General features: G+C 52.3%; 1 protein-coding gene across 2 annotated transcripts; it reads left to right on the top strand.

Annotated features, from left to right (window-relative positions):
- The first annotated feature begins 316 nt into the window (after positions 1-316).
- On the top strand, positions 317-26,448 carry WLS (Wnt ligand secretion mediator). 2 transcript variants are annotated; one of them, XM_082287032.1, is made up of 12 exons: positions 317-488; positions 11,647-11,919; positions 17,448-17,572; positions 18,037-18,198; positions 18,963-19,099; positions 19,459-19,627; positions 19,794-19,891; positions 20,287-20,332; positions 20,560-20,703; positions 22,008-22,091; positions 23,555-23,708; positions 24,302-26,448. In XM_082287032.1, exons 1-12 carry the CDS (start codon positions 383-385, stop codon positions 24,409-24,411), a joined length of 1,608 nt encoding a protein of 535 aa, XP_082143158.1. In that variant the 5' UTR covers positions 317-382; the 3' UTR covers positions 24,412-26,448. The 2 variants fall into 2 exon arrangements, with proteins under 2 accessions (XP_082143158.1, XP_082143157.1); XM_082287031.1 differs by having other exon boundaries at positions 20,287-20,350.
- The last annotated feature ends 379 nt before the right edge of the window (positions 26,449-26,827 follow it).

Raw genomic sequence — 26,827 nt, 5'->3', positions numbered from 1 at the left:
CTGCCCCTGGATCCCTGTAAGTTTCCAAGGCCAGGTTGGAGCAGCCTGGGACGGTGGAAGGTGTCCTCGCCGCGGCAGGGGCGGGCCGGGCCGATCCCCGGGCCGGTGCCGGGCCGATCCCCGGGCCGGTGCCGGGCTGCGGTGTGCGCACGGCGGTGCCAGTCGCGATCCCGCTGCCGTTCCCGTTGCCGCTCCCGCTGCCGGCGCTGGCGCGGCCCGGGCGGGGCGCGGGGAGGGGCGGCGGTCACGTGTGGCTGCCCGGTTAAAGCGGCCGCGGGCGGCGGGAGCGGCACAATCACGGCTGGGGCGGCGAGCGGGGCCCGCCCGCTGCCCGCGGCCCCCGCTCCGTCCGCAGCGCCCCGGCCCGCGCAGCCCCGCCAGCATGGCCGGGGCCATCATCGAGAACATGAGCACCCGCAAGCTCTGCATCGTCGGGGGCATCCTGCTCGTGTTCCAAGTCATCGCCTTCCTGGTGGGAGGGCTCATCGGTGAGTGCCGGGGGCCGCTTGCCTTCCTCCTCCTCCTCCTCCTCCTCCCGCTGCTGCCCGCTTGTTCAGTGCTGGTTACAGTATCGCTGACTCGCTCCCATGATCTCATTACCCGCTTTTGTAGCCAGGCGATCCCGGCTCCGGGCCCTTTGTGCCCGTCCCGCGGCTGCTGCGGGGGGAGCCGGCCAAGGAAAAGTTTTTGTGTTGCTTTCTCTTTTTTTTTTTTTTTTTTTTTGGCCTGGTTTCAGCCTGGACTTAAAGAAAGAGGGAAGTGGGAAAGCTTCAGTATGGCGACGGATCGCGCAGGGAGCCTCGCGTTTCAAAGTTGGCTTAGAAAATAATAATAATTTATTTTTTTAAAAGGATTTTTCCTCCCTTCTTGGCGCTGCACCTCCCCGTGCCTCGGCCGCGGGAGGAAACCTCGCCCCTTGCCAGAATGAGAACAAAAAAAAAAAAAAATTAATTAAAAAATCTAGGGGAAAAAAAGAAAAGAAAAAGGGGAATGACTGGTGGGAGAGGGGGTCCTTGCTCTGGGGTTTTTTGGGGGACTCGCCCTTTGTCCGGGCTCGTTTCTGCGGGGGACCTCCCCATTCCCTCCCGATCCAGGAGGGATCGCCGCTCTTCCCTTCCTCCTCCCGGCCTCTCTCAGGACGGACCCCCTCACTCCCACATCCCGATCCTCTTCCAAGAGGAGCCCCCTCCCTTCCACCTCCCCCTCCTGCTCCAGGAGGGACCCCCCATTCCCGATCCTCTTCCAGGAGAAGCTCAAATCCGCGTGGGCTTGGCCTGGGTTTTCCTGCCCGTGGAAAACCCTCGTGGCTGCGAGCGGGGGATTAAATCCCCTTCCCCGACACCCCTCGGCTCTGGGCCCCCCCGGCTCCGCACGCGGAGCTCCGCACCGGGCACTTTAAAGCCCAGATTGTGTTTACTTATCCCGGAGCATTCCCAAAGGCAGGGATATGGGAACTGGGACACAGCCCTGCGGCGGGGGCTGCCTCCGGCGAGGGGAGTTTTCCCTGCGGGATGGAAGGAGGAAGATGGAGGAGAGTGAGCTTGAGGCAGTCCTGGGGTTTTTTTAATTTTTTTTTTTTTTTTTTTTTTTTTTTTTACTAGAAAGCAGCTGAGTTCTGCGCCGGCTCCTTGGAATGATGGGTTTTCATTTCCAGGGTGGGAATGTTGCCCTTCTGTCCGGGAAGGACTGTCCAGCCCTGCGGGGGCATCCCTCATCCCTGGGGCAGGGCTGGCTCCCCCGGGGTCCATCCCCTTCCTCCCGGGCAGGGTCCGTGCGGAGCTCTTGGGGTTTTCAGGAAGAATCGGGGTCAACATCACTCTGAAACTTTGTTGCACTTCGTTGGGAGAATACAGTTGGGATGCTCTCCCTGTTTGAGAGGGATTGAAGGAATAGCTCTCACCCTTCCTCAGGAAGCAAATTCCGTGTCCCTGGTGCCCATTGGTGCTTTGCCTTTGTGAACCCTCTAATTACCAGCTTCTAATACCCATAAAATTCCATTAAACATAATTGTGGAAAGCTTCCTCACCTCCATCACAAGGGATTCACTGGCACATCTTGACTAAAACCCAGTTTTCCTGCTCTTGCAGGCCTGAAACCACACAAAGTTTATCAGGATTAGCTTTCTTCCTTCCTTTTTTTTTCTCTTTAAGAGCTGGTTCGAGAGCAGGTTACTGAACCTGCCGCTGATTCCTGAGATAATGTCTTGGCCTGTGCTATGCAGAGAAGCCAGACTTTATCTTAAAAGGGTTTTCCTAGCAGTTTCTTGCTACTAAGTTTAAATAGTTGCTTGTTCCAAAGGCTGGTGTGCTCAGAAAGCCCCGCTTGTGCTGGCATCTGGGGACAGATGTGACAAACAGATGCTTACGGTTGGCTTTACAGGGGAAAGACAAATGTTTCTGTTCAGTTTTGTAGGGATTCAGAGATTAAAGAACTCAAATTCTGTTGGTTCAGTTTTCCAGCTGGTTTATGCCCTGCTTTCTTGGCTGCTGCTGCTGGGCATCCACGATGGGTCTCCCAGGTGGGGCTGGAAAGCTGCATGGACAGGTTGGATGGGCTGGGGCCAGCAGGGACAGGGATTTGGGGCTGAGTTCAATGCCATGCACAAGCTCAGTCACTCCAAACTGCTGGAATTCCTGCGCAAGCTCAGTCACTCCAAACTGCTGGAGTAAATGCATCTTCTGTCTGTGGTCAAGTCCTAGGGGGTGTTGCCCCAAAAGTTCTTTAATTCCTGGAAATCCCCACTTCTGATCTTCCCTCAGATCAAGCTGCTCTAATCAATCATCCAAACAGGTTTTTCCTCTGTACCATTCACCTCTTCTGATGCATTTAAGGAGTTTAGAGGCTCCTCCCTGAGCCAGCAGCTCCCAGCCAGCCCTCCTGGGAGCTGGAAATCCAGGGATATTTGGTGCTCGTGAAACACTAAGTTCCATGTGTAACCTAGGTGTGGTCCCCAACATCTGGCAGGGTGACACACAGCCTGGGAGGCTAGGCAGCTCTTCCCAGGACCCTGCCTTGTTTTGGGCTCCCTGTATCCCTGGAAACTGTGATCCAGGGGCTTGGGACCGACCCCTTTAGTTGTTCCCAAGCACGTGGTGTTTCCTGCAAGGAATCTCCTCGTGGTGGGCAGTGGGTCGGTGGCTGGCGTTCCGAAGGGACCGGAGCCGTGCTGGGAGCGCTCCCAGTGCCACCCCACAGCTGCTCCCAAGGGTGGCACCAGGTGGGGTGGGAGCAGAGGTGGCACTGACACAGTGGCCCTGCTCTGGTTTGATGCAGCACACCCAACAGACACCAAAATCCAGTTATTTTGGTGTGCCCAGGTCTAGACAACCCAAAATACGTACACGAGTGGGACAGGGCTGCAAAGCCAAGCCAGCCTTTCCCCTCGCAGGCACTTAGGTCATGTTTCAAAACAATGACTAAGTGCTCTATTTTAACAGATCCCTCGTGCCAGTCCAAAATACCCAAATGCAGCAGTTGGTACCTGATACAACCACCACAGAGCTGATTTTCCTCACATCAGGGGGTTTCTGCCACTGCTGGTTCCCAGCTCGTTTTCAGGCAGTCAGTGTGTGATGCCAGAGTTTTAATGCATCTTCCACATTTCCAACAGCTCTTTTATTTAGCAGCGGGAACCTTATCAGCTCTCAGGTGGGATTTGCTCAGAGCTGGCTGTTGGCAAAGCATGAGATGCATATGGATGGGAGACATTCCCAGGGCAGGAGAGGGTAACCAGGTGGGGGTCGGGCTCTGCTCCCGGGGAACGAGGGACAGGATGAGGGGAAACAGCCTCAAGCTGTGCCAGGGGAGTTTTAGGCTGAATATTTGGGAAAATTTCTTGATGGAAAAGGTTGTCCAGTGCTGGTGCAGGCTCTCCAGGGCAGGGGTGGAGTCCCCATGCCTGGAGGGAGCTTTGCAAATCTCAAAAGGGAGAAAACACCCCAAAAGAGAATTTTATTGAGCTGTTTCTTTGTTGTGCTATGGTAATGAACTGTTGGCTCCAGAAAGTGGGGCTGTCACTACTTCAGACCCCATGGAATTCACGGTGTCTGCTCCCTTCATGGAAAACATCTTGTTTAAAGGTCACGCTTCTGGGCTGTGTGTGATGTGTTCAGTTGGGATGCAGCAGTGGGAGACAGAACATGATCCATAAAATTAGTCCTAATGCAGCCTTGTCTCCACTATCCGCTGTAAATGATGGCATGTGTGTATCACAGGAGAATGGGATCCCCAGGAATGGTTTCTGTTACCGTTTGTGAGGAATGAGGCTGATGATGATTTACAGCCATGCCGGCATTCCCAGGAGCCCTGCCTGCTCTGCCTCCTCTGGATCCAGCGTGGCTGTCCTGGGATGCCACCAGGCTTGTGCAGGCTGGGAGCTGTGAGAGCCCTGGACAAGGCATGAGGACAAACCTCACACCTCCAAACCCTGGCTGCAGCATTGGGTCCCTCAGGACAAGAGAGACCCTGTGGGGCTGGAGCGTGTCCAGGGCAGGGAAAGGAGCTGGGAAAGGGGCTGGAGCCCCAGGAGAGGCTGAGGGAGCTGGGAAGGGGCTGGAGCCCCAGGAGAGGCTGAGGGAGCTGGGAAAGGGGCTCAGGCTGGAGCAAAGGAGGCTCAGGGGGGACCTTGTGGCTCTGCACAAGTCCCTGACAGGAGGGGGCAGCCGGGGGGGTCGGGCTCTGCTCGCAGGGAACAGGGACAGGAGGAGAGGGAACGGCCTCAGGCTGGGCTGGGGAGGGGCAGGGTGGATATTGGGGAAATTCCTTCTGGAAAGGGCTGTCCAGCCCTGGCACAGCTGCCCAGGGCAGGGGTGAGTGCCCATCCCTGGAGGGATTTAAAAGCCCTTGGGGACATGGTCAGGGTTGCCTTGGCAGTGCTGGGAACAGTTTGATTCACTGGCCTAAGAGGGCTTTTCCACCCTAAACAATTCCATGATTCCCACAGCTGGACCAGCTGCAGCATCCATCTGGCTGTGCCTGTTACTGGGAATTTTGACTGGGATGTTCCAGTGGAGGTCACCACAACTGCTCCAGGCCAAAGCTGAGCTGGGACACACTGGTGTCATCTCCCGACAGCTGCCGGGGTGGAAGTTGTGTGTATGGAATCTGACTGGATTTATGTGGGTTTGATGCCTCTTGGTTGTTTTGAAAACAAAGCTTTTGATTACAAATTACCTTCCCCTCTGGGAAGCTGTTGGTGTCCCCTTATAGTTACCTTTGCATCCGAGAATTTTTGTATATATAAAGTATTTTTTAAAGGAAAATAACCCCACATGTCTGTGCAGCAACATCCCAGCTTCAAAAACTTCTCAGAAGGGAATTTTCATTGACTTATTTTATGTGAGTTACTTTAAAGGTCCTTTCCCAACTCAAACTTCCGTGAGTCTAAGGATGCCTTGTCCCAGATCATAGATTCTTGGTTCAGACAAGCCCAGGGAATGCAGGAGAACTCTCTGTGTTGCAGGCAAATCCAGAGCAGGTTCACACGCAGGGAAATGCTGGGAGTCCAGTGCCCACCTGTACACTTTGCAAATTTAACTGATTGGAAAAGTGGAGGGATTTATTTAGCACATGAGTCCTCTGGGCTGAGAGGATGGATTTAAGGAGGTGCAGGTTCACTGCTCCCTTCCCTGGTTTAGGCTGGAAAAAACAGAATTGTTGTGACTGGAGGAGCTCAAACTTCCTTGTGTGTCTGGCCCGGAGAGATAATGAGTCATGTGTGGCCATGGCTGAGCAGCTCTCCACAATCCCAGCTCATTATCTAAATGTCTGATTTGGCTCCTGAGCCGCGAGTTTCCAGGATTTCATTTTCTTTCCTGGGATTTCATTACCTTCCTCGGGCTGAGCTGATCTTTTGACAGGGGAGGCGCTCGGATTTCCAAGGTATGGATAGGAAAGAGTGTTTCAGGCTGGGGACAAAGAACATTTTTGTGTGCCTGACTTCCTTTCATCCAGGGCCTCTCCAGGAGCTGGTCGGTGCTCCGTGGCCATGAATGCCAATGGATCCTCTGTATAGACACATTCCTGCAGGGCTGCAGCCTTGGCAGAGGCGCTGGGAGCCGAGGAGAAGCAGACACGAAAGGTCATGTCTGTTTAGTTTAGGTCTGCTCAATTCTTCTTTTGAAGAGCTGTAACTGTAGCTGAATGGGCAAAAGTGCCAGAAATGGAGAGTTCCCAGGCAGGAATGTCAGTGCTGGGGCCTGAGGAGCTGGGAATCCTCTGAAGTGCTGGGTTTTTCTCTTTTCACAGCTCTATCGCTTCCAAATGCAAACTTGGGAGAGCTCAGGTGACAAGTTCAGTCCTCCTGCTGCTCCCCTGTTCTGTCGATTTAAATGTGACCTGAGCACTTCCCAAGCAGTGGTCCTGCTGCCTCCCTGCCCTTTGTGAGGGAAAGCCATTACACAGGAAGCCTTTTCCTTGGTAAATAACACTTATGGCCTTTGAAGTCAGGCTGTAACTCCCTGATAGCCTGGGAAAGCCTTTGAAGGGCTCAAGGTGTCCAGTGGGGAAGGGCCTGGACCAGCCCATTCACATGGAGATGAAATTCCTCACATATCTGAGCACGGGCAGTTTCCAAGGTATCTTATCTTGGGGAGTGTCAGGCTCAGGAGAAAAGCTGCTGGATAACAACAGCTTCTCCTGCTCTTTCGGATCTGTGTGCAGGGATTTCATACCTTGGCTGGGCGTTGCAGGAAATGCATCTCATCCCATTGGAAAACTGACTTGGAAGAAGATCAGGCTCTCTGTGGCAATCAGTAAAACTGTTCTACCACTTTTTTTTTTCTTCTTTCTTTCTTTCTTCTTTTAAATAAAATATTTTTGAATATCCATTTCTGCATTTAGGGAGCTCTGCTCGTGCTCACCTCATTTGCATTCGTTGCTGCTGTTGAATATGGATGTGAATTATGGAGATCATTCATTTAGTTCTCCCAGCAAGTTGTGCCTCATAAGATTTCCCTGCTTTGTGACTTGCCTGGGGCTGAGGGAATAATTCTTTATCTCTGTTCCCCAGGAGCCCTTTGGCTGCTTATCAGGGAGCTGGGAATCCCCTGTTCCCTCAGTTCTAAGGGCTCTGGGCACGGCTGCTCCTGCAGCTCCTTGGGAACTGATTTATTGGGAAAAACCTCCAGTTTGTGCTGCTTTCAAGAGGCTTTGCTGGTAGCAAGGTTGCAAAAGTAACACTGGAGAACAAACCTCGAGGAAAAACACAACCCCTGGGACGTGAGAGTGCCCAGGAATATGTGACTGGGTGGTTGTAGAGTCACAGAATCCCAGCATGGTTTGGGTTGGGTGGACCTTAAATCCCATCTTATCCCACCCCTGCCATGGGCAGGGACACTTCCACTATCCCAAGCTGCTCCCAGCTCTGTCCAGCCTGGCCATGGACACTTCCAGGGATCCAGGGGTAGCCATAATATTTCTGTTCTGACCCAACAAGCTTGGGTTTGATGGTTTGGACAGGCTCACTTTAATGGTCTGAAACAAAAAAGAGAAACCTGTAGTACTGAAAAAAATATCTTGGCGATGACAGAAATATGGGGCTTTAAAGGATTTTGGTCTGGATAAAGCTTGAAGTCAAATATAAGAAAGAAAAACGTTTCCCGAGGGGGAGTGGGCTTCCCGTAGGCAGTGGGCTTCTTTAAATATAGTTATTCTGTGTATAAAAGCTGCTGCAATGTTCCAAAAAGCTTTGTGAAATAAGAACTATGAAGGAAACAGTAATTAAAAGGCTCTGTGTCACTCAAATATATTAAACTGGTGGCATCGAGGTCAGGGAAGAAGGAGGCAGAAAAGAAAAATCCATGCTGCAATAAAGACATATTTATAATCCTGAGTGTATATACGGTGTTATTCAGGTTCTGGCTGTTCCAGTTGGAAAAGCTGGGTCTGTCCATGATAAATTAGCTTGTTTATTCCTACCCTGCAGTCGCTTAGGGTAATGAAGCAGAAGCCCTTTGTGTGTGCTCGCTGGGAAGTGCTGGCTGGCTCCGAAGGGGGTAATTGAGTAGAAAAGCAGAATGCTCCCGGTGCCGGGAGAAGTTAAATCCCCCCGAGGTCAGGGGGATTCAGGCTTTAATCAATGTGGACACAATGCAATTGAGAGTTTCCAAAGGGCTTGTTTATGGTGCTGGAGCAAGGGTCGGTGGTTAATGGGAGTGCTGGAGGTGCTGGGATGAGAAGGTGCAGGATGTGTTTCCCAAGGTGAGGGCTGGTGGAGGACTCAGAGGGGATGGAAATCCTGGAACTTGTGTGCAGGAGGAAGGAGGTGATTGAGGCTTTATCACAGAAGCTTTTTGAAGATCTGCTTAATATATTGAAATTAAAATACTGAGTGATGGTGGCTCTTGCCTGAAACTGGGTGTACATAATATCCCCCCCAAAAAATGCTAAAAATTGAGTTCACTCGTCTCAGTAATTTTTTTACCTAAAGATTTAAGTATAAAACCAGAAAAGCAGTGTATTTTTTTTTCTTTGAGGACTAGCTCCTGAGTGAAGCCCCTTGAATCTTATTTCCTGCTGCCGTGGTAGGATCAGGCCCTGAGCACCCTGCCCTGACCTCCTGGCTGAATGGAAAGGATGGAATTCCGTGCAGGATTGTTTCAGTCAGTGACACACGGCTGAGGTGGCCCTGGCAGTCCATGGGAAGCCCTCCCTGGGCAGTGGTGGCCGCACTGGTGAAGGTGTCCGGCTTTCCAAGTATTTGCTGGCTAAAACCATCACAGGGAGCAGCAGGATCTGCTCTGCCCCTGTAATTTGGGATACACTTGGGATTTCTGCAGTGAGCTGGGCACCTCCAGAGGCCCTGCTGGGGGAGATGCAGAGGCAGAAGGGAAGTTTAGGATAGATATTGGGAAGGGATTGTTCCCTGGGAGGGTGGGGAGGCCCTGGCACAGGGTGCCCAGAGCAGCTGGGGCTGCCCCTGGATCCCTGGCAGTGTCCAAGGCCAGGTTGGACAGGACTTGGAGCAGCCTGGGACAGTGGAAGGTGTCCCTGTCCATAGCAGGGGGTTGGATGAAACAAACTTTAAGGTCATTTTCAATCCAAACCAGTCTGTGATCCTGTGGCAGTGCTGGCAGCTCCAGCACCTCCTGCCCTTGGCATTTGGCACTGCTGGTGTCCAACCCCCTGGCACGAGGGATCTCTGCCTCATGGCTGTGCCAGCCCCTGGGGCCAGGACTCCTTCCTGGGTGCTCATGCCTGAGCTGGCTCCCAGAGAGCTGCACTCCAAGTGGCTTCTGCCAAACCTTGCTCTGGAAGCCCTGCTCCTCTTACTGCAAGTGGTACCTGCATTCCTGCAGTTCTCATGGCAGGAGCAGCCCGGAGCACGAGGCTGATCCAGCGTGTTATGCACACAGAGCTGTTCAATTATTTACAGGCTGACAGAGATCCTGGAATCCATGGAGCTGTTGCATCCCCCAGACTGGGGGTGGTGGGGCTGGGGGCAGCAGGGCTGGGGGTACCAGAGCTGGGGGCAGCGGGGCTGGGGCAGGGGGGCTGGGAGCAGCCCTTGGCACCACAGCACAGCTCCAATCCCTCGGTGTGAGCTTTGTTTTGCATAGCACTTTGTAATGCTGTTGGCTGACTTGGCTGCAGCTCCACAAAGCATTTTTTTTCCACTTGGTTCAACACTCACTTGGATTTAATGGGCCAGGAGCCAAATCAGTAATGGAAGCCAAGTGCCGACGTTTGTTTGGTGCGCGATTCCCGACGAGGAATATGTATAGTAATTGTCTCATGCTCCTCAAAGCTGTAACTTTGGCAGAGGGGAGGCTGCAGGGAGCGTGCCAAGTGTTTAAAATCATAATCAGGCAGTGATGAAAACATGTATTTATGGCTATAATGAGTTGCATCAAAGCAAGAAACATTCGGTTTCTCTGTAGAGGGAACGATGTCTCTTAATTCAGAAATGCCTTCGAAATCACCCAGAATCTGTTGGAGTTGAAGAGCTCAGAGAGCTCGGCTGAAATGCCTGGCTTATTTCACAGCAATATTCCCGATATTTCCTTCCAGCCGCAGTTTTAGCTGTGGTTACTGGGCTCTGCATCGAGGCATGGTGGAGGAATCAACATTTATTGTAGTGTTTTATGCACTATGGGCACGTCATGAGCGTTCTGTAACCCTCGACTTGCAGCTTCATTTGTGTTTGTTTGTTGAATGCTTCGTTTTATTCTACTTTGCTGTTTCTTGCTGCAGTATTTAGGGTGGATATTGGGAAAGGTTCTTCCCCCAGAGGGTGCTGGGCACTGCCCAGGCTCCCCAGGGAATGGGCACAGCCCAGAGGCTGCCAGAGCTCCAGGAGCATTTGGCCAGCGCTGCCAGGGATGCCCAGGGTGGGGGTGTTGGGGGATCTGGGCAGGGCAGGGGTTGGACTCTGATCCTTGTGCATCCCTTCCCGCTCAGAACACTCCCTGATTCTGATATTAAGAACTTGTTTGGTTTTGGGGTTGCTTTAACCTCCGAGTGTTGTGTCATTCCTGGGGGACAGCTGTATGCAGCGAGGGTTTGGGATGTGGCAGTGCAACGGATCCACCAAGCACATGTGGATTGAGATGAATGAATCTGGGAGTACTTATGGAATCCTTTCAGCTGGAAAAGCCCTCTAAAGTCAGGGAGTCCAGCCATTAACCCAGCACTGCCCACCTGTTCATGCCAATCCCCTGGAGCCCACCCTTATCCTGGCACCCCTGTGCCTTTGGAGCTGGAAGAAACTCAGTGCTGTGAAAAAATGGAAAAAATGCAGTTTATAAACATTTGGCTTTTGAGTAACTTCCTCCCGCCTGGTGTTGAGTCACCTCTCCCTGCCCGTGGGAAGCTATGTGGATGTCACCCTGTGCCGAGGTGGCACGCTGGGGAAGGTGCTCCACAGGGTTCCTGGCTGCCATCCCAAACAGCTCCAGAGCTGCTGTGATGATCCTGCTGTGCCCAAATTACAAGGGAGCCAGGGCTGAATCATCTGGGTGTAGCAGTACGGGGCTGGGGGCAGCGGGAGGGTGAAGCTCACTCTGGGGTTGTTTTCCTCGTTGGAATGTTGGAAGTTTGTAGGGTGGTGTTATTGCTGCTGGAGTTTTGGGGGGGTGGGGGGGGGGGGCTGTGATCTGGAAGGGAAGTCTTGGATTATCTGTCAGAATGAGGGTGGTGACAACATGAAAATCACCTTCTGCAGTCTCATTTCCCATCCCACTCACTGCTCTGGAGGAAACCTTCCTGCCCAAGATGTGTGGCCTTGCATGGTGCAAATCCCCTGGGTAAATCCTGCCCTGCCCTGCTGGACCACGAGGTCTGAGATTAGTTTATCCATCCAGGTTTCTCTGGGCACATGCTTTCTGTGTGGATTTGCTTGAGTGAGCACAGAGGAAGGAAAAGATTTCAGTAAATCAGGATGATTTTGTGTGACTGAGACCGAACCAGCAGATCCCAGCTCTTCAATTAATCCTAATTTGATCCCACTACAAAGTCAGTAATACATCTGTGGATGTAATAAACTTAATTACTTGACTGTGAGATCAAAGAGCTGTGAAGGAGCAGCACTGGGTGCATTTGTTTTAAATTGCCTTCAAAGAGTCGAGTGGGGAGCTGCGAGTTTTGCTGGGGAAACCACTGTATCAGATGTCTGAAGATGCTACAAATGTGGTTCTCTTGCATTCCCAGCTCCCAGCCCCACGACAGCTGTTCCCTACATGTCAGTGAAGTGCATTGATGTGAGGAAGAACCACCACAAAACCAAATGGCTGATGCCCTGGGGACCCAACCACTGCAAGAAGCTCAAGGACTTCGATGAGGCCGTGAGCCGGCAGATTGAGGCCAACGACATCGTGTTTGCCGTGCACATCCCGCTGCCCAGCAAGGAGATGAGCCCCTGGTTCCAGTTCATGCTCTTCATCATGCAGCTGGACATCGCCTTCAAGATGGACAACGACCTCAGTAAGTGACTGGCACCCGGGAGGTGCTGCCTGGCTCTCATGTCCCAGTGTGCCTCCTCTAAAGGGGTTTTTACCTTGGGCCGTGAGCTGTGTTGGTGCCACGCACAGTGAGGTGGTGCTGGAGCGTGTTCTGAACCTGGGAATTGGTGATCCTGGAATGGTTTGGGTTGGGAGGGACCTCAAAGCCCGTCCTGTTCCTTCCTGCCATGAGCAGGGACACCTTCCATTGTCCCAGGCCCATCCAGCCTGGCCATTTGACAGTTCAGGGATCCAGGGGCAGCCCCAGCTGCTCTGGGCACCCTGTGCCAGGGCCTGCCCACCCTCCCAGGGAACAATTCCTTCCCCATATCTAACTTAAATTTCCCGTCTTTCAGTTTGAAGCTATTATATAAATACTAAATAAATATACCAAAAAAACCCCAAAATGCAAAAAGCCCACCCAAACTCAAAAATAATGCTGCAAAAAAACCTGCAAAACTATGTTGAGAGCAGCAAGGGCAGGACTGCTCTGGCCCTCCCTGGAACAGAAGTTGTCCATGTGTGTGCATGTTTTAAAGTGTTTGGGGAAAATCCCTCTCTAACTATAAGCTACAGTGAATAAACAATTTGCTTTCCAGACTGGTTGAGCTGGGGTGTGTGCAGCTCCTGCCCTGGCTCCAGCCTGGCTGTTGGGCTGGCTCCATGTTCAGGGATCTGTGGAGTGGGATCAGTTCAGGGAGTTAGTCAGGGTTAGGAGCTTTTTTAGCCAGCTTTGTGTCCTTGACCCCCTTCCTGCTCAGCGTGGAACTGTTCCTCCAGCTATTTATCCCAGAATTCCAGACTGGTTTGGGTTAGGAAGGACCTCAGAGCTCCAGTGCCACCCCTGCCATGAGCAGGGACACCTTCCACTGTCCCAGGTTGCTCCAAGCCCTGCCCAACCTTGAGCACTTGCAGAGATGGAGCAGGGATTATTTAATGCATTATCATTCAGATAGGTTAGAAATGAGATTGTAGAAAGCTTTCACCTGTGTTCCTATCCCTGTAATTATCTCTGAAATACAGAGAGACAAGTTTTGTGCCTTTATTAAGGTCTCACCTCCTTACACTTGGATAGATGATTGCATTAGGGAAACAGCTCTTTATTCCAGGGATTTTCAAGTTGAACCACCGTGCTGGAGTCAGGAGCTGGCTGAGCACTTGGAGCAGGCTGCTGGAATGCTAAACCAGCTCCTGGCAGTATTTCTGCTGCAAGAGCAGAGCCTGTGCTTCAGTTTTGTGCCCTTCAGAGACTGAGTCCTGCGAAGGTGGGAGGTTTTTTTCAGATCTCAAAGCAGAAAAGCTCATCTTGGGCCACCCCCTGGGTAATAAAAAGAAGGTTTGGGGATTTTCCAACACTTTGTGCCAAGCTGAAGGCAAATGTAAATTAAGTGTGAAATCTCAGGAACTAGTAACACATTTATTGCATGCTAGATTGTGTTATAACAGCTCTTAAGGAAATAAACAGAAGACTTGTTAAGCTGAACTAATTGCATGTGTGGGTCTGTCCCCTGCTGTTAAATGAAAGGGCCTCATTGATCAGGTGATTGGGATCAGCTCCTCTAAAGGGGCAGTGATAAGGATGTGAAATAACCTCATTTCTTCTTTTAAAGCAACAATTCAAGTTTCTTCCCTCTGGGGCTCTGAGCCCTCCAGGCCTCCTCCTGCTGTGGTCGATGCCAGCAGGGGCTGGTCCCAAACCAGGGCCACTCCTGGAGGGCACTGCAGCTGCTGAAGCCTCCGGTCACTGTCCTAAAAACTGTCTTGGAACTACCTCGGATCATCCAGGAAAGCAGCACTGCTGGGAGCTGCACAGGCTTTATCCTCCTGAAGGAGCTGCTGCCTGGGGCACATCCTGCTCTCCTGGCTCCTGCAGCTCCACCTCAGGGTCCCAAGGTGCTGTGCAGGGTCCTGGGCTCTGCCAGTTCCCCTTGGCCTTTACCAGGGATGTTGCTGAGCCACATCAAACTGTCTCCTGCCTTTTCCTCGAAGGCCCTTGGTTGTCCTCTTCCCTTGCAATCCCTAAGCAAGGCCAACGCACAGAGTAAACCTGAGTTTGGTTTTTCCAGGATGCGGCAGCCCTCCTGGGACAGGGAAGCTCCGGGGCAGGGCCAGCTGGGCTGTTGAGAGGTGTCAGTGACACATGGCTGACTCCTCATCTCCAGAGAGCAGCAGTCAGACCCTGGCTCAGCTCTCCTCATCCAGGTCCTGTCAGCTCTCCTCATCCAGGTCCTGTGTCAGCTCTCCTCATCCAGGTCCTGTCAGCTCTCCTCATCCAGGTCCTGTGTCAGCTCTCCTCATCCAGGTCCTGTGTCAGCTCTCCTCATCCAGGTCCTGTGTCAGCTCTCCTCATCCAGGTCCTGTGTCAGCTCTCCTCATCCAGGTCCTGTGTCAGCTCTCCTCATCCAGGTCCTGTGTCAGCTCTCCTCATCCAAGTCCTGGGTCAGCTCTCCTCATCCAGGCCCTGGGTCAGCTCTCCTCATCCAGGCCCTGGGTCAGCTCTCCTCATCCAGGCCCTGGGTCAGCTCTCCTCATCCAGGTCCTGTGTCAGCTCTCCTCATCCAGGCCCTGGGTCAGCTCTCCTCATCCAGTCCTGTGTCAGCTCTCCTCATCTGCAAGGGTTTTCCTGGGACAGAGGGGAAGGGCAGCCCTGGTAAGGTGCCCTGGAAGAGCCTGGCAGGGGCTGCGCCTCCTGGAATACCCCGTGGGATCTGCACCTTTCGGAGGATCAACCAGCCCTAATCACCTTCACCTTGGGAACTCCCTCTGAACTTCCAGTGGTTTTGAAATACAGATGTTTTGGGGATGTTTTTGGAAAACACAGATGTTTAGAAGCTGAGCTACTTCCCTGTGTTTCTCCTTCCCAGAAAGCTGGGAAAGACTCAGAGTGCTCCTCTGAGGAAGAGGCTATTTCTGTGCTGTCCCTGTCCTTTCTTGATGCATTGTGCTCTCAATTATTAAAACCCCTTCCCAGAACTGGGAAAGAAGGGGGCCAGAGGAAGGAGATGGAGTTTCTTTGCAGCTGGAAAGCAACTGTGTACAGTCAGAGGGCTGAGTGCTGCAGCCTCCTTTTCTAATTCATCCAGCCTTGGGCTTTTTGGTAGGTTTTGTAATTTTAGGGAGCTGCTGAAGCATGGAAGTATAATGGAAATAATTCCAGCATTTCTGCTTGCCTGCCATAGGCTTCTCCCCAGCCAGCTGTGTTAGTGTGCAGCTGGCACAGAGCCCCCTCCTGAAACAACTCTGCTATTTTTAGGCCATTGTAATATGAGTGAAGATATCCTGGGCAAGTATTGTCCTAAAAAGTGGTTCATGGAAAAGATCCTGGGCAGTAAAATGCCAGCAGGAAAAATTACACTGGTGGTGCTTGGAGCACGAACAGGGAGTCCCTCACTGGGGGGGTCACAGGGCTCAAGGCTGGGAAGCCTCCAGGAGTGTGTCTTGTCCTCATTTGGGCTGGAAGGGGCCTTGAAGCCCATCCCGTTCCACCCCATGCCATGGCAGGGACACCTTCCACTGTCCCAGGCTAAAAGCCCCAATGTCCAGCCTGGCCTTGGGCACTGCCAGGGATCCAGGGGCAGCCACAGCTGCTCTGGGCACCCTGTGCCAGGGCCTGCCCACCCTCCCAGGGAAGGATTTATCCCTAAGCTCCAATCTGACCCTGCTTCCTCTCAGTTTAAGGCTGTTTAATGCTGTGCAGGAAAAGGGCACCCTCCCCTCTCAAAAAAATTGTCTATTCACAATCTCCGATTAATGTGAATAAGGCATGAATCTTCTGAAAATTTGGTTCTCTGTCACTGTCCTTATTTGTTCCTCAGGGACAATGGGAGTTGCTGATGGAAGGCTGACATAGGATGATCATGGAATCATGTAGGTTGGAAAAAACCTTTAAGATGGAGTCCAACCACTAACACAGCTCTGCCATCAGTCTGCTGTGCTGCAATCTATGGATATATGGATATATCTATATTTTATGTTGACAGCCCTGAAAGGTCTTTGCACAAAACTCATTTCCAAGGGGAGGTGTCACCCCAATGGAGAGACTGATGGAATTCCAGAGGGAGCTTCTAATCCATTGGCCTGGAAAGGCACACAGCAGTTCATCTTCTGCCTTCTGGTTTTCATACTCGATGGCAGCAGCAACATTTGGACTGCAAAGACGAAATAACTGAAAGCTGTTTTTCTTGGATTTAATCCCAAGCATTCCAGTTGGTTTTATGGCTTCTGAAATGGAGTTCATAGCTCTTTTTAGCCGGGCCAAGTTCAACCTTATGTTCCCATTTATCTGTTTTGCTGGTCTCCTAAACAGCGGATCTGAGATGGCAAATTCATGTTTCATTGAAACCCAACTCCTGGCAGCTCTGGAAAGGGACTGGATATGGATCTGGATGGTATAGATCACATGCACCAAAAATGCTCAGAAAAATCCTGAAGTGTCCACATCAGATGCACAACCCGGCCACCTCCGAAGGGCGTAAAAATAGAACTCCAAACCACAGATCCCATCCACGCCCCTTCCCATCCGGTGGGATGAGTGTGCCACCACGTATTCCCAACAAAAATATAGCTGAAAAGATGGGTTCTGGAGCCATCTCCCAACACTCCTCCGTGGTGGATGGATCTGGAGCCATCTCCCAACACTTCTCCATGGTGGATGGTTCTGGAGCCATCTCCCAACACTTCTCCATGGTGGATGGTTCTGGAGCCATCTCCCAACACTTCTCCATGGTGGATGGTTCTGGAGCCATCTCCCAACACTTCTCCATGGTGGATGGTTCTATAGGTTTTCCAGCCTCAGCTCTCAGAGTTTGGTGCCCTACAAAAGGAGGCTGGGCTGTAACATGCACATGCTCGTTTTGGAGCGTGTTCCTTGTTCAGAGCCTTCCCTGGGATCTGTGCCTGGTAAACAGGAGGATTTTCCAGCTGGTGCAGCTGGTACAGACTTGCCTCAGGTTTTTGAAAGTGTTGGCGTGTTGCTCCTTGGCAGCCTCAGCTGCAGCTCCAGTGCATGAACTCGCTCAGTTACGGCTCCTCAATGAGCTCGCTCCAGCCTGAACAAGCCTGTTGCAGCCTCATTCCGTCCTGGCAGCAAGGACCCCCTGGCAGTGTCCTGGCAGGAGCACCTTTCCAAGCAGTTGTATCCCAGACTGTCACTGTGAACAGCTCCAGGAGAGGATGAGCTCCTGGCCCCACACAGATGTGTGACCTTGCCAGGCCATGAGCTTTGTGTGTGTCACTGACGTGCGAGTTGGGGCATCTGCAGAGGCAGGAACAAGTCAGGGCAGGTGTGGAGGAGCAGGGGAGGGCTCCAAAAACCTTCTGTAGAACAGCTTAAGCTAAACAAGACACATAGAAAACATCAATGCTGTTGTGTGCAGCTGGTTTTGAGGCTTTTTCCAGCAAGGCCAGCGTAGCTCAACTTCAGTTCGTTAATTGTCTTCATAAAGGAGCTTTGTGTAGTATTTTTAATTACTCTGGGAAGCTTCTGAGCCTCCTGTCTCTTTACTGTTGCAGAGGAAAACGCAGAGATCACCCTGGATGTGTCGCTGGCCTATCGCGACGACATGTTCAATGATTGGGAGGAAATAGCACATGCCATAGAGATCAGGAAGCTGAAGTGCACCTTTGGCTCTCCAAAAGTAAGGAATTTGGATGACACTGGTGGTGGGGATGAGTGGGAGTTGTCCTCTTCCAATCAGAGAACCATGAACTCACCCTTTCCATGAAAAAATTTCCCCAATATCCAACCTAAACCTCCCCTGGCACAACTTGAGGCTGTTTTCTCTTGTCCTGTCACTTTTTACCTGGAAGAAAAGGCCAATCCCTCTCTGGCTCTCACCTCCTGTTAGGGAGTTGTGGAGGGTTTGTCTTGGGAGCCTGCCATTAAAGCCTGAAATGTGAACCTGTTTGAGGTCAAACCTTATTTACTCAGTGATCCTAAACAATCAAACTTGAGGAAAAATGTCCCTCAGCCACTGTCTCGCACAGGCTGGAATTTGCAAACAGGCCCTGGGTGCTCCCAGTGCTCCCAGTTTGAGGGCTCCGTGGTGTGCTGGTCCCTGGGGGCTGAGGGCCATGGTTCTGCTCCCTGCCCTTCCTGCAGACCGTGGAGTCCGAGGGCCGTCACTACGACTGCGACTTCCTGCCCTTCATGGAGATCGGCAGCGTGGCACACAAGTACTACCTCATCAACATCCGCCTGCCCGTCAACGACAGGAAGGGCATCAACGTGGGCATCGGCGAGATCAAGGACATCCGCCTCGTGGTGAGTGTCCTGTCCGCCCTCTGCCACCCAGGATGTGTGCTCGGGCTCTGCAGCTCCTGGCCCGAGCTCCTCTGCCTGCAGTGGCACTGTTGTGCTTCCCAGGGGATGCCCTCTCTGCCTGCTCTTCTGAGGAGCCCTCCCCAGGCCTCCAGAGCTGGCCTCTTCCATGCCTCCAAGCTGCCTGTGTCCTCTGCTTCCCACCACAGTCTGCCTGGGATGCAGAGTCCTCCTTATGGATAGGAGCTGAGGAGGAACAGGAGAGTTCAGAGGGGGCCTGGTCTGTCCTGGAGTTGTCTGTGGCCATGTCTGGGAAGGCTGTCAGTGATCCTTGCTCTGCCCGCCCTCGAGGCTTGGTGAGCAGGGATGCTTTTCCCAGCTGGAGGCCCTCCCACCCCGGCTGCGGTGGCTGCAGACGGCGGTGGGAGGACGCGTGGCTGGAGAAACATGTTAATGAGCCAGTGCTCTTCCCACCAGGGTGACTTGGCTCCATGAGTATCTCGTTACTTGTCTGGGAGTAATTCCGCCAGCTTTTTCCATGCTGTGTCAGAATTCCCTCTCTTCCTCGCCGTGGAAGCCGTGTCTGTTGGCATTTGTTCTCAGACCTTCTGGAACCTGCCCAGGTGGCCTGGGGGCTCACCCATTCCCTGTCCATCATCGGCCAAACCATCTTTGGGATGCACTTCCATGTGTGTGCCTCTCCTGACACTGCCATGAGGAGAAGCACAGGATGATGATGTTAAGCCCTGTACCCTGGTTTTCCTCAGGGCATCCATCAAAACGGAGGCTTCACCAAGGTGTGGTTCGCCATGAAGACCTTCCTGACGCCCAGCATTCTGATCATCATGGTGTGGTACTGGAGGCGGATCACGCTGATGACGCGCGCTCCCGTCCTGCTGGAGAAGTGAGTAGGGGCCTGTGGTGGCCCAGGGGACCTTGAACGAGGGAACCCCACTGAGGTGATCATTGTTCCCAGGCAGAGCCCAAGACTGGGGCATAGGAATTGTCTCTTCTCCATCCCCTCCCTCCACCCAGGCACAGTGGGAGCTGGAGACCCCACAGCTTCTCTTTTCTTTCCCATTAAACCCAGGGAAAAGGAGGAGCTGCTCGGAGGAGCTCAGTCCTAGGGGGTTTGGTGGCAGGAGGTGACACTTCCCAGACGGTGCTGGATTTCCATCTGCTGCTCTCCACGCACAGCTTTGGCTTTTGGGGCTCTGTCCTTCCCTTGCACACTGGACAGAGATGGTGTTTGTGCCTCTCCAGGGTCATCTTTGCTCTGGGAATTTCCATGACGTTCATTAACATCCCCGTGGAGTGGTTTTCCATCGGATTTGACTGGACTTGGATGCTGCTCTTCGGAGACATTCGACAGGGCATCTTCTATGCCATGCTGCTCTCATTTTGGATCATCTTCTGCGGGGAGCACATGATGGTGGGTACCACACCTGTGAGAAGGTGGTTTCCAGCCCCACTTCCAGGAAAACCTGGCAGCTCCCTTGCTGATGGTTGGAAATCATGCTGTGGGGACTTGCACCAGCTGAGGGGACTTGAGGATAACTTGCTTTTCCTTTTTCTCCTCCTCCCAACCTCGTGATCAGGACCAGAACGAGCGGAATCGGCTTTCGGGGTACTGGAAGCAGGTTGGACCCATTGCTGTGGGCTCCTTCTGCCTCTTCATCTTCGACATGTGCGAGAGGTGGGTGCAGCTCCACTCCCAGGCTCGGCCATCCCGGAGCAGAGGTTCCTGGTCACCTCCTGCAGCAGGGACCTGCAGCACAGCTGGCTCTTCCCATGCAGAGCCTTGGGAAAAGATTCTTCCCCCAGAGGGTGCTGGGCACTGCCCAGGCTCCCCAAGGAATGGGCACGGCCCTGAGGCTGCCAGAGCTCCAGGAGCGTTTGGGAAGTGCTCTCAGGCACAGGGTGGGATTGTTGGGGTGTCTGTGCAGGGCAGGAGTTGGATCAGTGATTCTTGTGAGTCCTTCCAACTCAGGATATTCCCTCACTCTATGATTCCCAGGCTGCAGAGTGACCAAGGGGCCCTCTGAGCCTGTTGGCCTCTGATACAGTTGGTGATTTCTCTCCTCTCTGCAGGGGAGTGCAGCTCAAGAACCCCTTCTACAGCATCTGGACCACCGAGGTGGGCACAGAGCTGGCTGTATCCTTCCCCTGCTTTGTGGGAGAGGGAGGTGCTCCCTCCTGCCAGGTGCCTGGGAGGTGTGGGGAAACCCCCTGCTTTTGGGTGGCCAGGGGTGGCTCAGGCACTGCAGGAGATCACTGGGGAACTGAATATGGGAATCACCTGGATCATGTTTTCTAGGATTTCTTGTTAGTTTGTACCATTTTCCCGTAACTTCCTCTGCACAGATGGCCTTTATTATAGTCGCAGGGATCTGCCTGTGCCTCTATTTTCTCTTCCTGTGTTTCATGGTCTTCCAAGTGTTCAGAAACATCAGTGGGAAGCAGTCGAGCCTCCCTGCCATGAGCAAGGCTCGCCGCCTTCACTACGAGGTAAGGGCCCTCCTGGTGGCACAGATTCCTTGTTTTTAAAAGATATTTTGGACCTCAGAGTCTGTTCTGAGACCTCCTTTATCCATAATCTCATACTTCCATTTCTCCTCCTCTAATATTAATTTTTGTGCTTAGTGGCAAGCGTTGCTAAGACCAGCTGGTATTTCATGGTGTAAATTCAGATTGTTGGGGTTGGGTCATTTCCTTACAAAGTTGCTGGAAGCTCAAAGCACAACACATTCCCCCCATTATCCCCGTTTTTAGCCCCTAATTTTGTATGTTTTTCTGTCCTACCTGATTTGCCTGCTGCCAGCCCCGAGGAACTCACCCTCAGTGCTCAACCTGCTTCTACAGGGGTGCAAATATTTATCCCCAAAGTTATTCTGTTAAACCGTGGTCGCTTCTGCTCTAAATAAATCATTATCATCCATCATGAGTTCACATAAAACATTTAGAAAATTAGACTTGAGAGAATTTGAAGCAGATACTGAGTGTTTTTCCCTCTAGCAGGAGGCACAGGAGTTCAGCTCATGGTGCAGAGCTGCTGATGCAATGCTCCACATCCAGACATCTGGGGAGCACAGATCTGGTGTGGAAGAGTTAAATTAATAGTCCTTTGTTGTCATGGTGTGGCAGGGTAATTACGCAGACACTGACATTTCCACCTAAATTCCAGAACCAGGCTAAAAAAACCCACGCACTCACCCAAAACCAAAAGAATTTGTAAGTAAAACTGTAAAACCAGTGAAAGCAGGGGTGGTGGGCAGTGGGATTTCCAGCCAAGGAGTTTGTCTTGAAATCTCCATTCTGTGATAGCCAGCCAGGTTTTCCAGACACTGGAATCGCTGCAGCTCCCTCCCAGCTGGGCTGGGGATGAGGATGAATATGGTGAGACCCCGAGCCCACGCTGAGACACCGACCCACCACGTGTTTGTTTTACAAGAGCCTTGAGCTGTCAGGCTGTCCCCTCCTGCAGCCCTGCTCACACCAATGTGCCACCTCTTCCACTCAATTAACTGCTGCTCAATCAGTCACTGAGCAAATGTCATGGAAAGGCAGCGCTGTCCAGACGTGCCCACCCCGCGCGGAGCTTCCGGCAGGAGCGCAGACGTGTGGGGAGCGGAGGATATGGGCTGTGCTGAGCACGGCACGGGAGTGGGTGGAGGTTGTTTTGCTTTGGGGTTTCGTGGGTTGGACCCTTGTTTTATTTTTTATTTTTTATCCTCGTGTCTTGTCTATCCTAAAACCAAAAATGGGTTTTGTGGATTCTGTTAATGTGACCAGTGACATTTCTCTCTAAACAGGGGCTGATTTTTAGGTTCAAGTTCCTGATGCTCATCACCCTGGCCTGTGCAGCCATGACTGTCATCTTCTTCATCGTGAGCCAGGTGAGGGAGGGCTCTGGGCTTCCTGGGAGAGCATCAGCCGCCGCTTCCCAGCCGCTCCCGACGCCGGCTCATCACTGGTCAGACAGGACTGGCCTGTTCTGAGCACGTTTGATAACAAGTTGCTTTTGAAGAAGTTGTTTTCATTTATTTGAAGCTCTGCCATGCAATTGCTGAGGCTGGAGCCAGCACAAAGGCCCTCGGCTCCCAGCGGCGTTGGGGCTGCGCCGTGCGGAAAATCGGCCAACAGAGTTTAGTCATTTCTGAGAACTCAGCGAGAGGAAAATGTTCTGTTCACACTGAAACACTCGGGTGGCTTTGTGTGCCCACGGAGATGTGACAGCATCCAACCTTCCCTGGGTTGACTTTGCAGCCCTGCTGTGCCCAGCAGTAGCTGTACCTGTTTGTCCTGAGCTCCGATGTCGCCTCCGTACGAATGAGCTTTTATCACTGCTTGAATCATGGAGTCACAGACTGGCTTGAGCTGGAAGGGACCTTAAAGCCCATCTCATGGACAGGAACACCTCCCACTGTCCCAGGCTGCTCCAAGCCCCAATGTCCAGCCTGGCCTTGGGCACTGCCAGGGATCCAGGGGCAGCCACAGCTGCTCTGGGCACCCTGTGCCAGGGCCTGCCCGCCATCCCAGGGAACAATTCCTTCCCAAGATCCCATCCATCCCTGCCCTCTGGCAGATGTCCCTCCATCCCTTGTCCCCAGTCCCTCTCCAGTTTTCCTGGAACCCCTTCAGGCCCTGCAAGGGGCTCTGAGCTCTCCCTGGATCTTTTGCTTCTCCAGGTGAACACCCCCAGCTCTCCCAGCCTGGCTCCAGAGCAGAGGGGCTCCAGCCCTCGGAGCATCTCCATGGCTCTGTTTTTAAGCTACTTTAGTTTTCTTCTTGGCCTTTATGCTTTTCTGTAACAGAAAGCAACACTTTAGCCTGAGCAGTCTGTGTATCTTCAAGGAATATTAATATTGATGATACTTTCATGGATCTTGACAGCCCTCAGCATGTAGCAGGTTGGTGCTGTCAGCCTGGCCCCTCCTCAGCCAGCCGTGCTCAGCACATCAATTCCCCCGTTATTCACGCTGGTTTTCCTGCTATAAAAGGTCTATTTCTAGCAGTTGGATGTGTTGGGATGTCCCCAGGTAGTGCCCTTTGTGTGCCAATCTGTGCTGAGCACATGGTTGTGGCAGGGGTATCACAGAGCACAGCAGTTCGGTCACATTAAATGAGACATCAGAGTTGAAGGAGTCCTGAGGGAATCATTTTGTCAGGAGCATTTTTTCCCTGCAGACTGAGTCTGAAGTGGAGAATCCCAGCCTGACTTCTGCCTCACTGAACCTGTTACACTCCATTTCCTGCGTCCTGTTGAATCGATGCTGTTCTCACTGATTTACTCCAAGGCTGTATCTTTATGGAATTTGCTCTTCCTGAGGGCCTGTCCGTGTCTGTTTACTCTGGACAGGTGACAGAAGGCCACTGGAAGTGGGGGGACATCACGATCCAGGTGAACAGCGCCTTCTTTACCGGCATCTATGGGATGTGGAATCTCTACGTGTTCGCCCTCATGTTCCTGTACGCGCCATCCCACAAGAACTACGGCGAAGACCAGTCCAATGGTAAATGTCCCCAAATGACCTGAGGGCTCTCGTGGGGACAAAGAGATACAAAGTAGGGGATGCCCTCTGTGCATTTTTTTTTGGCCCAAGTGCACACTCAGTGTGTGAAAAGTTTTGTAAATGATGGTTTGGGTTCCCAAGCAGGCATTTTAATTAATGGCTGGGTTAGGTAGGTTTGACTTTTAGCCAAGGCTGGCTGGAGCCTTTGGGATGGTTTTTGTGCTTTTTAGCATTGCCCAAATGGAACCATGTAGCTCAGATGGAGGGATGAGGAGTGGAGAAAATATACCCTCCTGTCAGGGAGCTGTGCAGAGCCAGAAGGTCCCCCCCAGCCTCCTTTTTCCCAGGCTGAGCCCCTTTCCCAGCTCCCTCAGCCGCTCCTGGGGCTCCAGGCCCTTCTTCAGATCCATTCCCTTCTCTGGACATGTTCTAGCCCCTCAATGTGTTTCTTGTGCTTCTATTTAAATAACTATAAATAAAACAATTTATAGGAAGGTTGCTGGTCCGTGGCTTAGGCAGCTGAAAGCTTGGAGGGAATAAATAGTCCCATATTTTATTGTGAGACTGCACTAAGGAATACCTTTGTTTCTCAGGTGACCTGGGGGTGAACAGCGGGGAGGAGCTGCAGCTCACCACCACCATCACCCATGTGGATGGGCCCACAGAGGTCTACAAGCTGGCTCGAAAGGAGGCTCAGGAGTGACATGGAGGTGCCTCAGCAGGGACCAGCCTGGGGTGGGGAGCAGAGGACACACGAGTCCCTCTGGCAGGAGACCGCTCTGGCTGCATCCGCTCCTCGAGCACCCCATCCCTGGTGCATTCACAGAGCAGTGACAGCGAGCAGAACATTTGTAACTCTTTACTATGGTGTAGTTATTCCTGGGGGGAGGGCTGTGTATATTGTGTTACACTCGGGCACGTAAAACCCTGCTGGAAGGGCACTGAGGTTGCAAAGTCGCGCATCCAGATGTGGGGCCGGGGCAGAGCTGCCGTGGGGCTGGTCTGATTTTGCTGTGTTTCCTGGTGCGTAAAGGTGCTGCAGGAGCACATGCTCAGTACTCTGGGTTTGCTCCTGTGTGCAAGTGACACAAGGTGTTGGTTGTGGGGGGAGCCTTGTTGTAAAAACATTTAATTCCACCACTGTAACTGTATGGACCCTTGTCTGAGTCTTAGGTGCAGCCCTACAGCCACGCTCTGTCACTGGATGAAGCACAGCTGGGAGAGGAGTACGCTGTTAGTAAGGTTTTAGTAGAAGCAGGGACTGCTTTCTCAGTAGGTTTTACAGGTGTTTGTTGAATACAGGGAATGTCCAGCCTGGATGCTGAGCTGAGTTGCAGGAGAACAGAGCGCTCCTGACTCAAATTCCCAAGGTGCTGATCCTGCAGCCGGCTCCTTCCTGTTCTCAGTCCCTTTGGCGTCCCGTGCTTTTGTGGCCTCCTCCACCTTCCCCTTTTGTTATGGTGCATCCCTGGGAGCTGGGCAGTCTCGCTCCATGCACTGCCGGGCTGGAGCAGAGCTGGATTCTTCCAGGGATTATCGGACTTGAAAGAATCCGCTGGTCACGCACTAATGTGGATCTTTGCTTTCCCAGAGCAGACGCAGGCTCTGGGCTCACTCAGCCCCGTGCTGGGAGGCCTTTGGCAGAGAGTGGGGAGTGGGAACTGATCCGGGGTGGAGGCTTGAGCTGGACCCTGCTGGGATCAGTTTGGAGAAGTGAATGCTGGGGAAGGGTCTATGCTGCTCAGGGCACACCTTCCATGGCCTGGAGCGTCCAGAGAGCCTCATGAGCTGGCAGTAGTAAATGTCTGTGTTAACTGCTGGTAACACGTAACTCCCAGTTTTGGCCCTACAAGATAAGAATCTGCTGCTGCTGCTGTGTGTTGCTGAAGGGTTAGAGAGGAGGCAGAGAGGGGAAACTCCTTCCTGTCAGCCCAGGTACCATCACGATTCCCACTCCAGAATTTATTCATTTACCACAATCCATTTAGTAAAGCTCAAGACTGTGAAAAAAGAGAGGGTGGCACCACAAGATCACCTTGCAGGGGGTTTGGTTGCTGGGCACCCCAAGTTGTGCACCATCACATGGGGCTCGTCCAATCAGGATGTGTCACACCAGGCACACTGCCAAAAAGCTGCTCCATATGTATTAATTGGAGCCCCTATAGGATTTTCCTAAAGCAATTCCATTTGTTGTGATCACCCTCACCAGGGTCCCAGCTTCCCCTGCCCCTGGAGGCAAAGCAGCTCCAAGCAGTGTTCCTACTTGTAGTAGTTACTCCATTACAGAGTGAATTACATCAACGCAGATCCCTGTAACTCCAGAACGTTCCCAGCTGAACGCTCGACTTTGCAACTTTACCATCCCTTTTCCCTTGGGTTCTTACGTGATATTTATGTTGTTCCCATAGCTGTGTCCGTGGGTTCTTTTCCAGCTTAGACTATAGCAGTGCGTTTTGTAAAGGCACCCCACGAACAGGGAGCCGCAGCTTTCAAACCAAATTTTGTGTCAAACACTAACAATTTGTTTACGGGGCGTGTGTACGTGTGTGTGTGTGTGTGGGTGGGTTTTTTATTTCTTCATTCCTCAGCCCTACTCATATGTCTCGGAAATAGTCCCTGGGTCTTATTAAAATATATCCTTTCTTTTTGTTTAGGTTGAGTTCAGTTTTTACAGAATGCTTTAAGCAACCTGGAAAACACGTAGTTTTGTTAATTTAAATAAAATATACAATATTGTGGATTTGTTGCTGGAATTTCTCCTCATCTCCAATCTCCTCTGGCAGTGGGAAGCCATTCCCCCTTGTCCTGTCCTTCCAGACCCTCATCCAAAGTCCCTCTCCAGCCCTCCTGGAGCCCCTTTAATTATGGGAAGGGGCTCTTAAGGTCTCCCTGGAGCCTTCTCTTCTCCAGCCTGAACAACTCCAGCTGTAGGGTTTTCCTTCCTGTCCCTGCTTGCCAGCCCTGGAGTTGTCACATCACCCCACTGCAGTGTTGATTTGGGCATCATCCTCCATTGGCTGCCGTATTTCAAGGTGCTGCTGCCCGCTGCTTGGAGCCTGCTCTCCCCATGTTGTCTTGCTGTCTATGATCCAGGGTAAATAAATTTAAAAAAAAATTTT

This window comes from Coloeus monedula (assembly GCF_965178545.1).
Source record: "Coloeus monedula genome assembly, chromosome: 9".
Classification (NCBI taxonomy): Eukaryota; Metazoa; Chordata; class Aves; order Passeriformes; family Corvidae; genus Coloeus; species Coloeus monedula.
This window is presented reverse-complemented; position numbering and strand designations above follow the sequence as displayed.

Bases quoted from the DNA above. Each gene is read 5' to 3' on its own strand.
- WLS (XM_082287031.1), top strand. From the start codon at position 383: ATGGCCGGGGCCATCATCGAGAACATGAGCACCCGCAAGCTCTGCATC. The intron at 11,920-17,447 runs GTAAGTGACTGG...TTACTGTTGCAG, and splicing joins CAAGATGGACAACGACCTCA to AGGAAAACGCAGAGATCACC. The intron at 19,628-19,793 runs GTGGGTACCACA...CCTCGTGATCAG, and splicing joins TCTGCGGGGAGCACATGATG to GACCAGAACGAGCGGAATCG.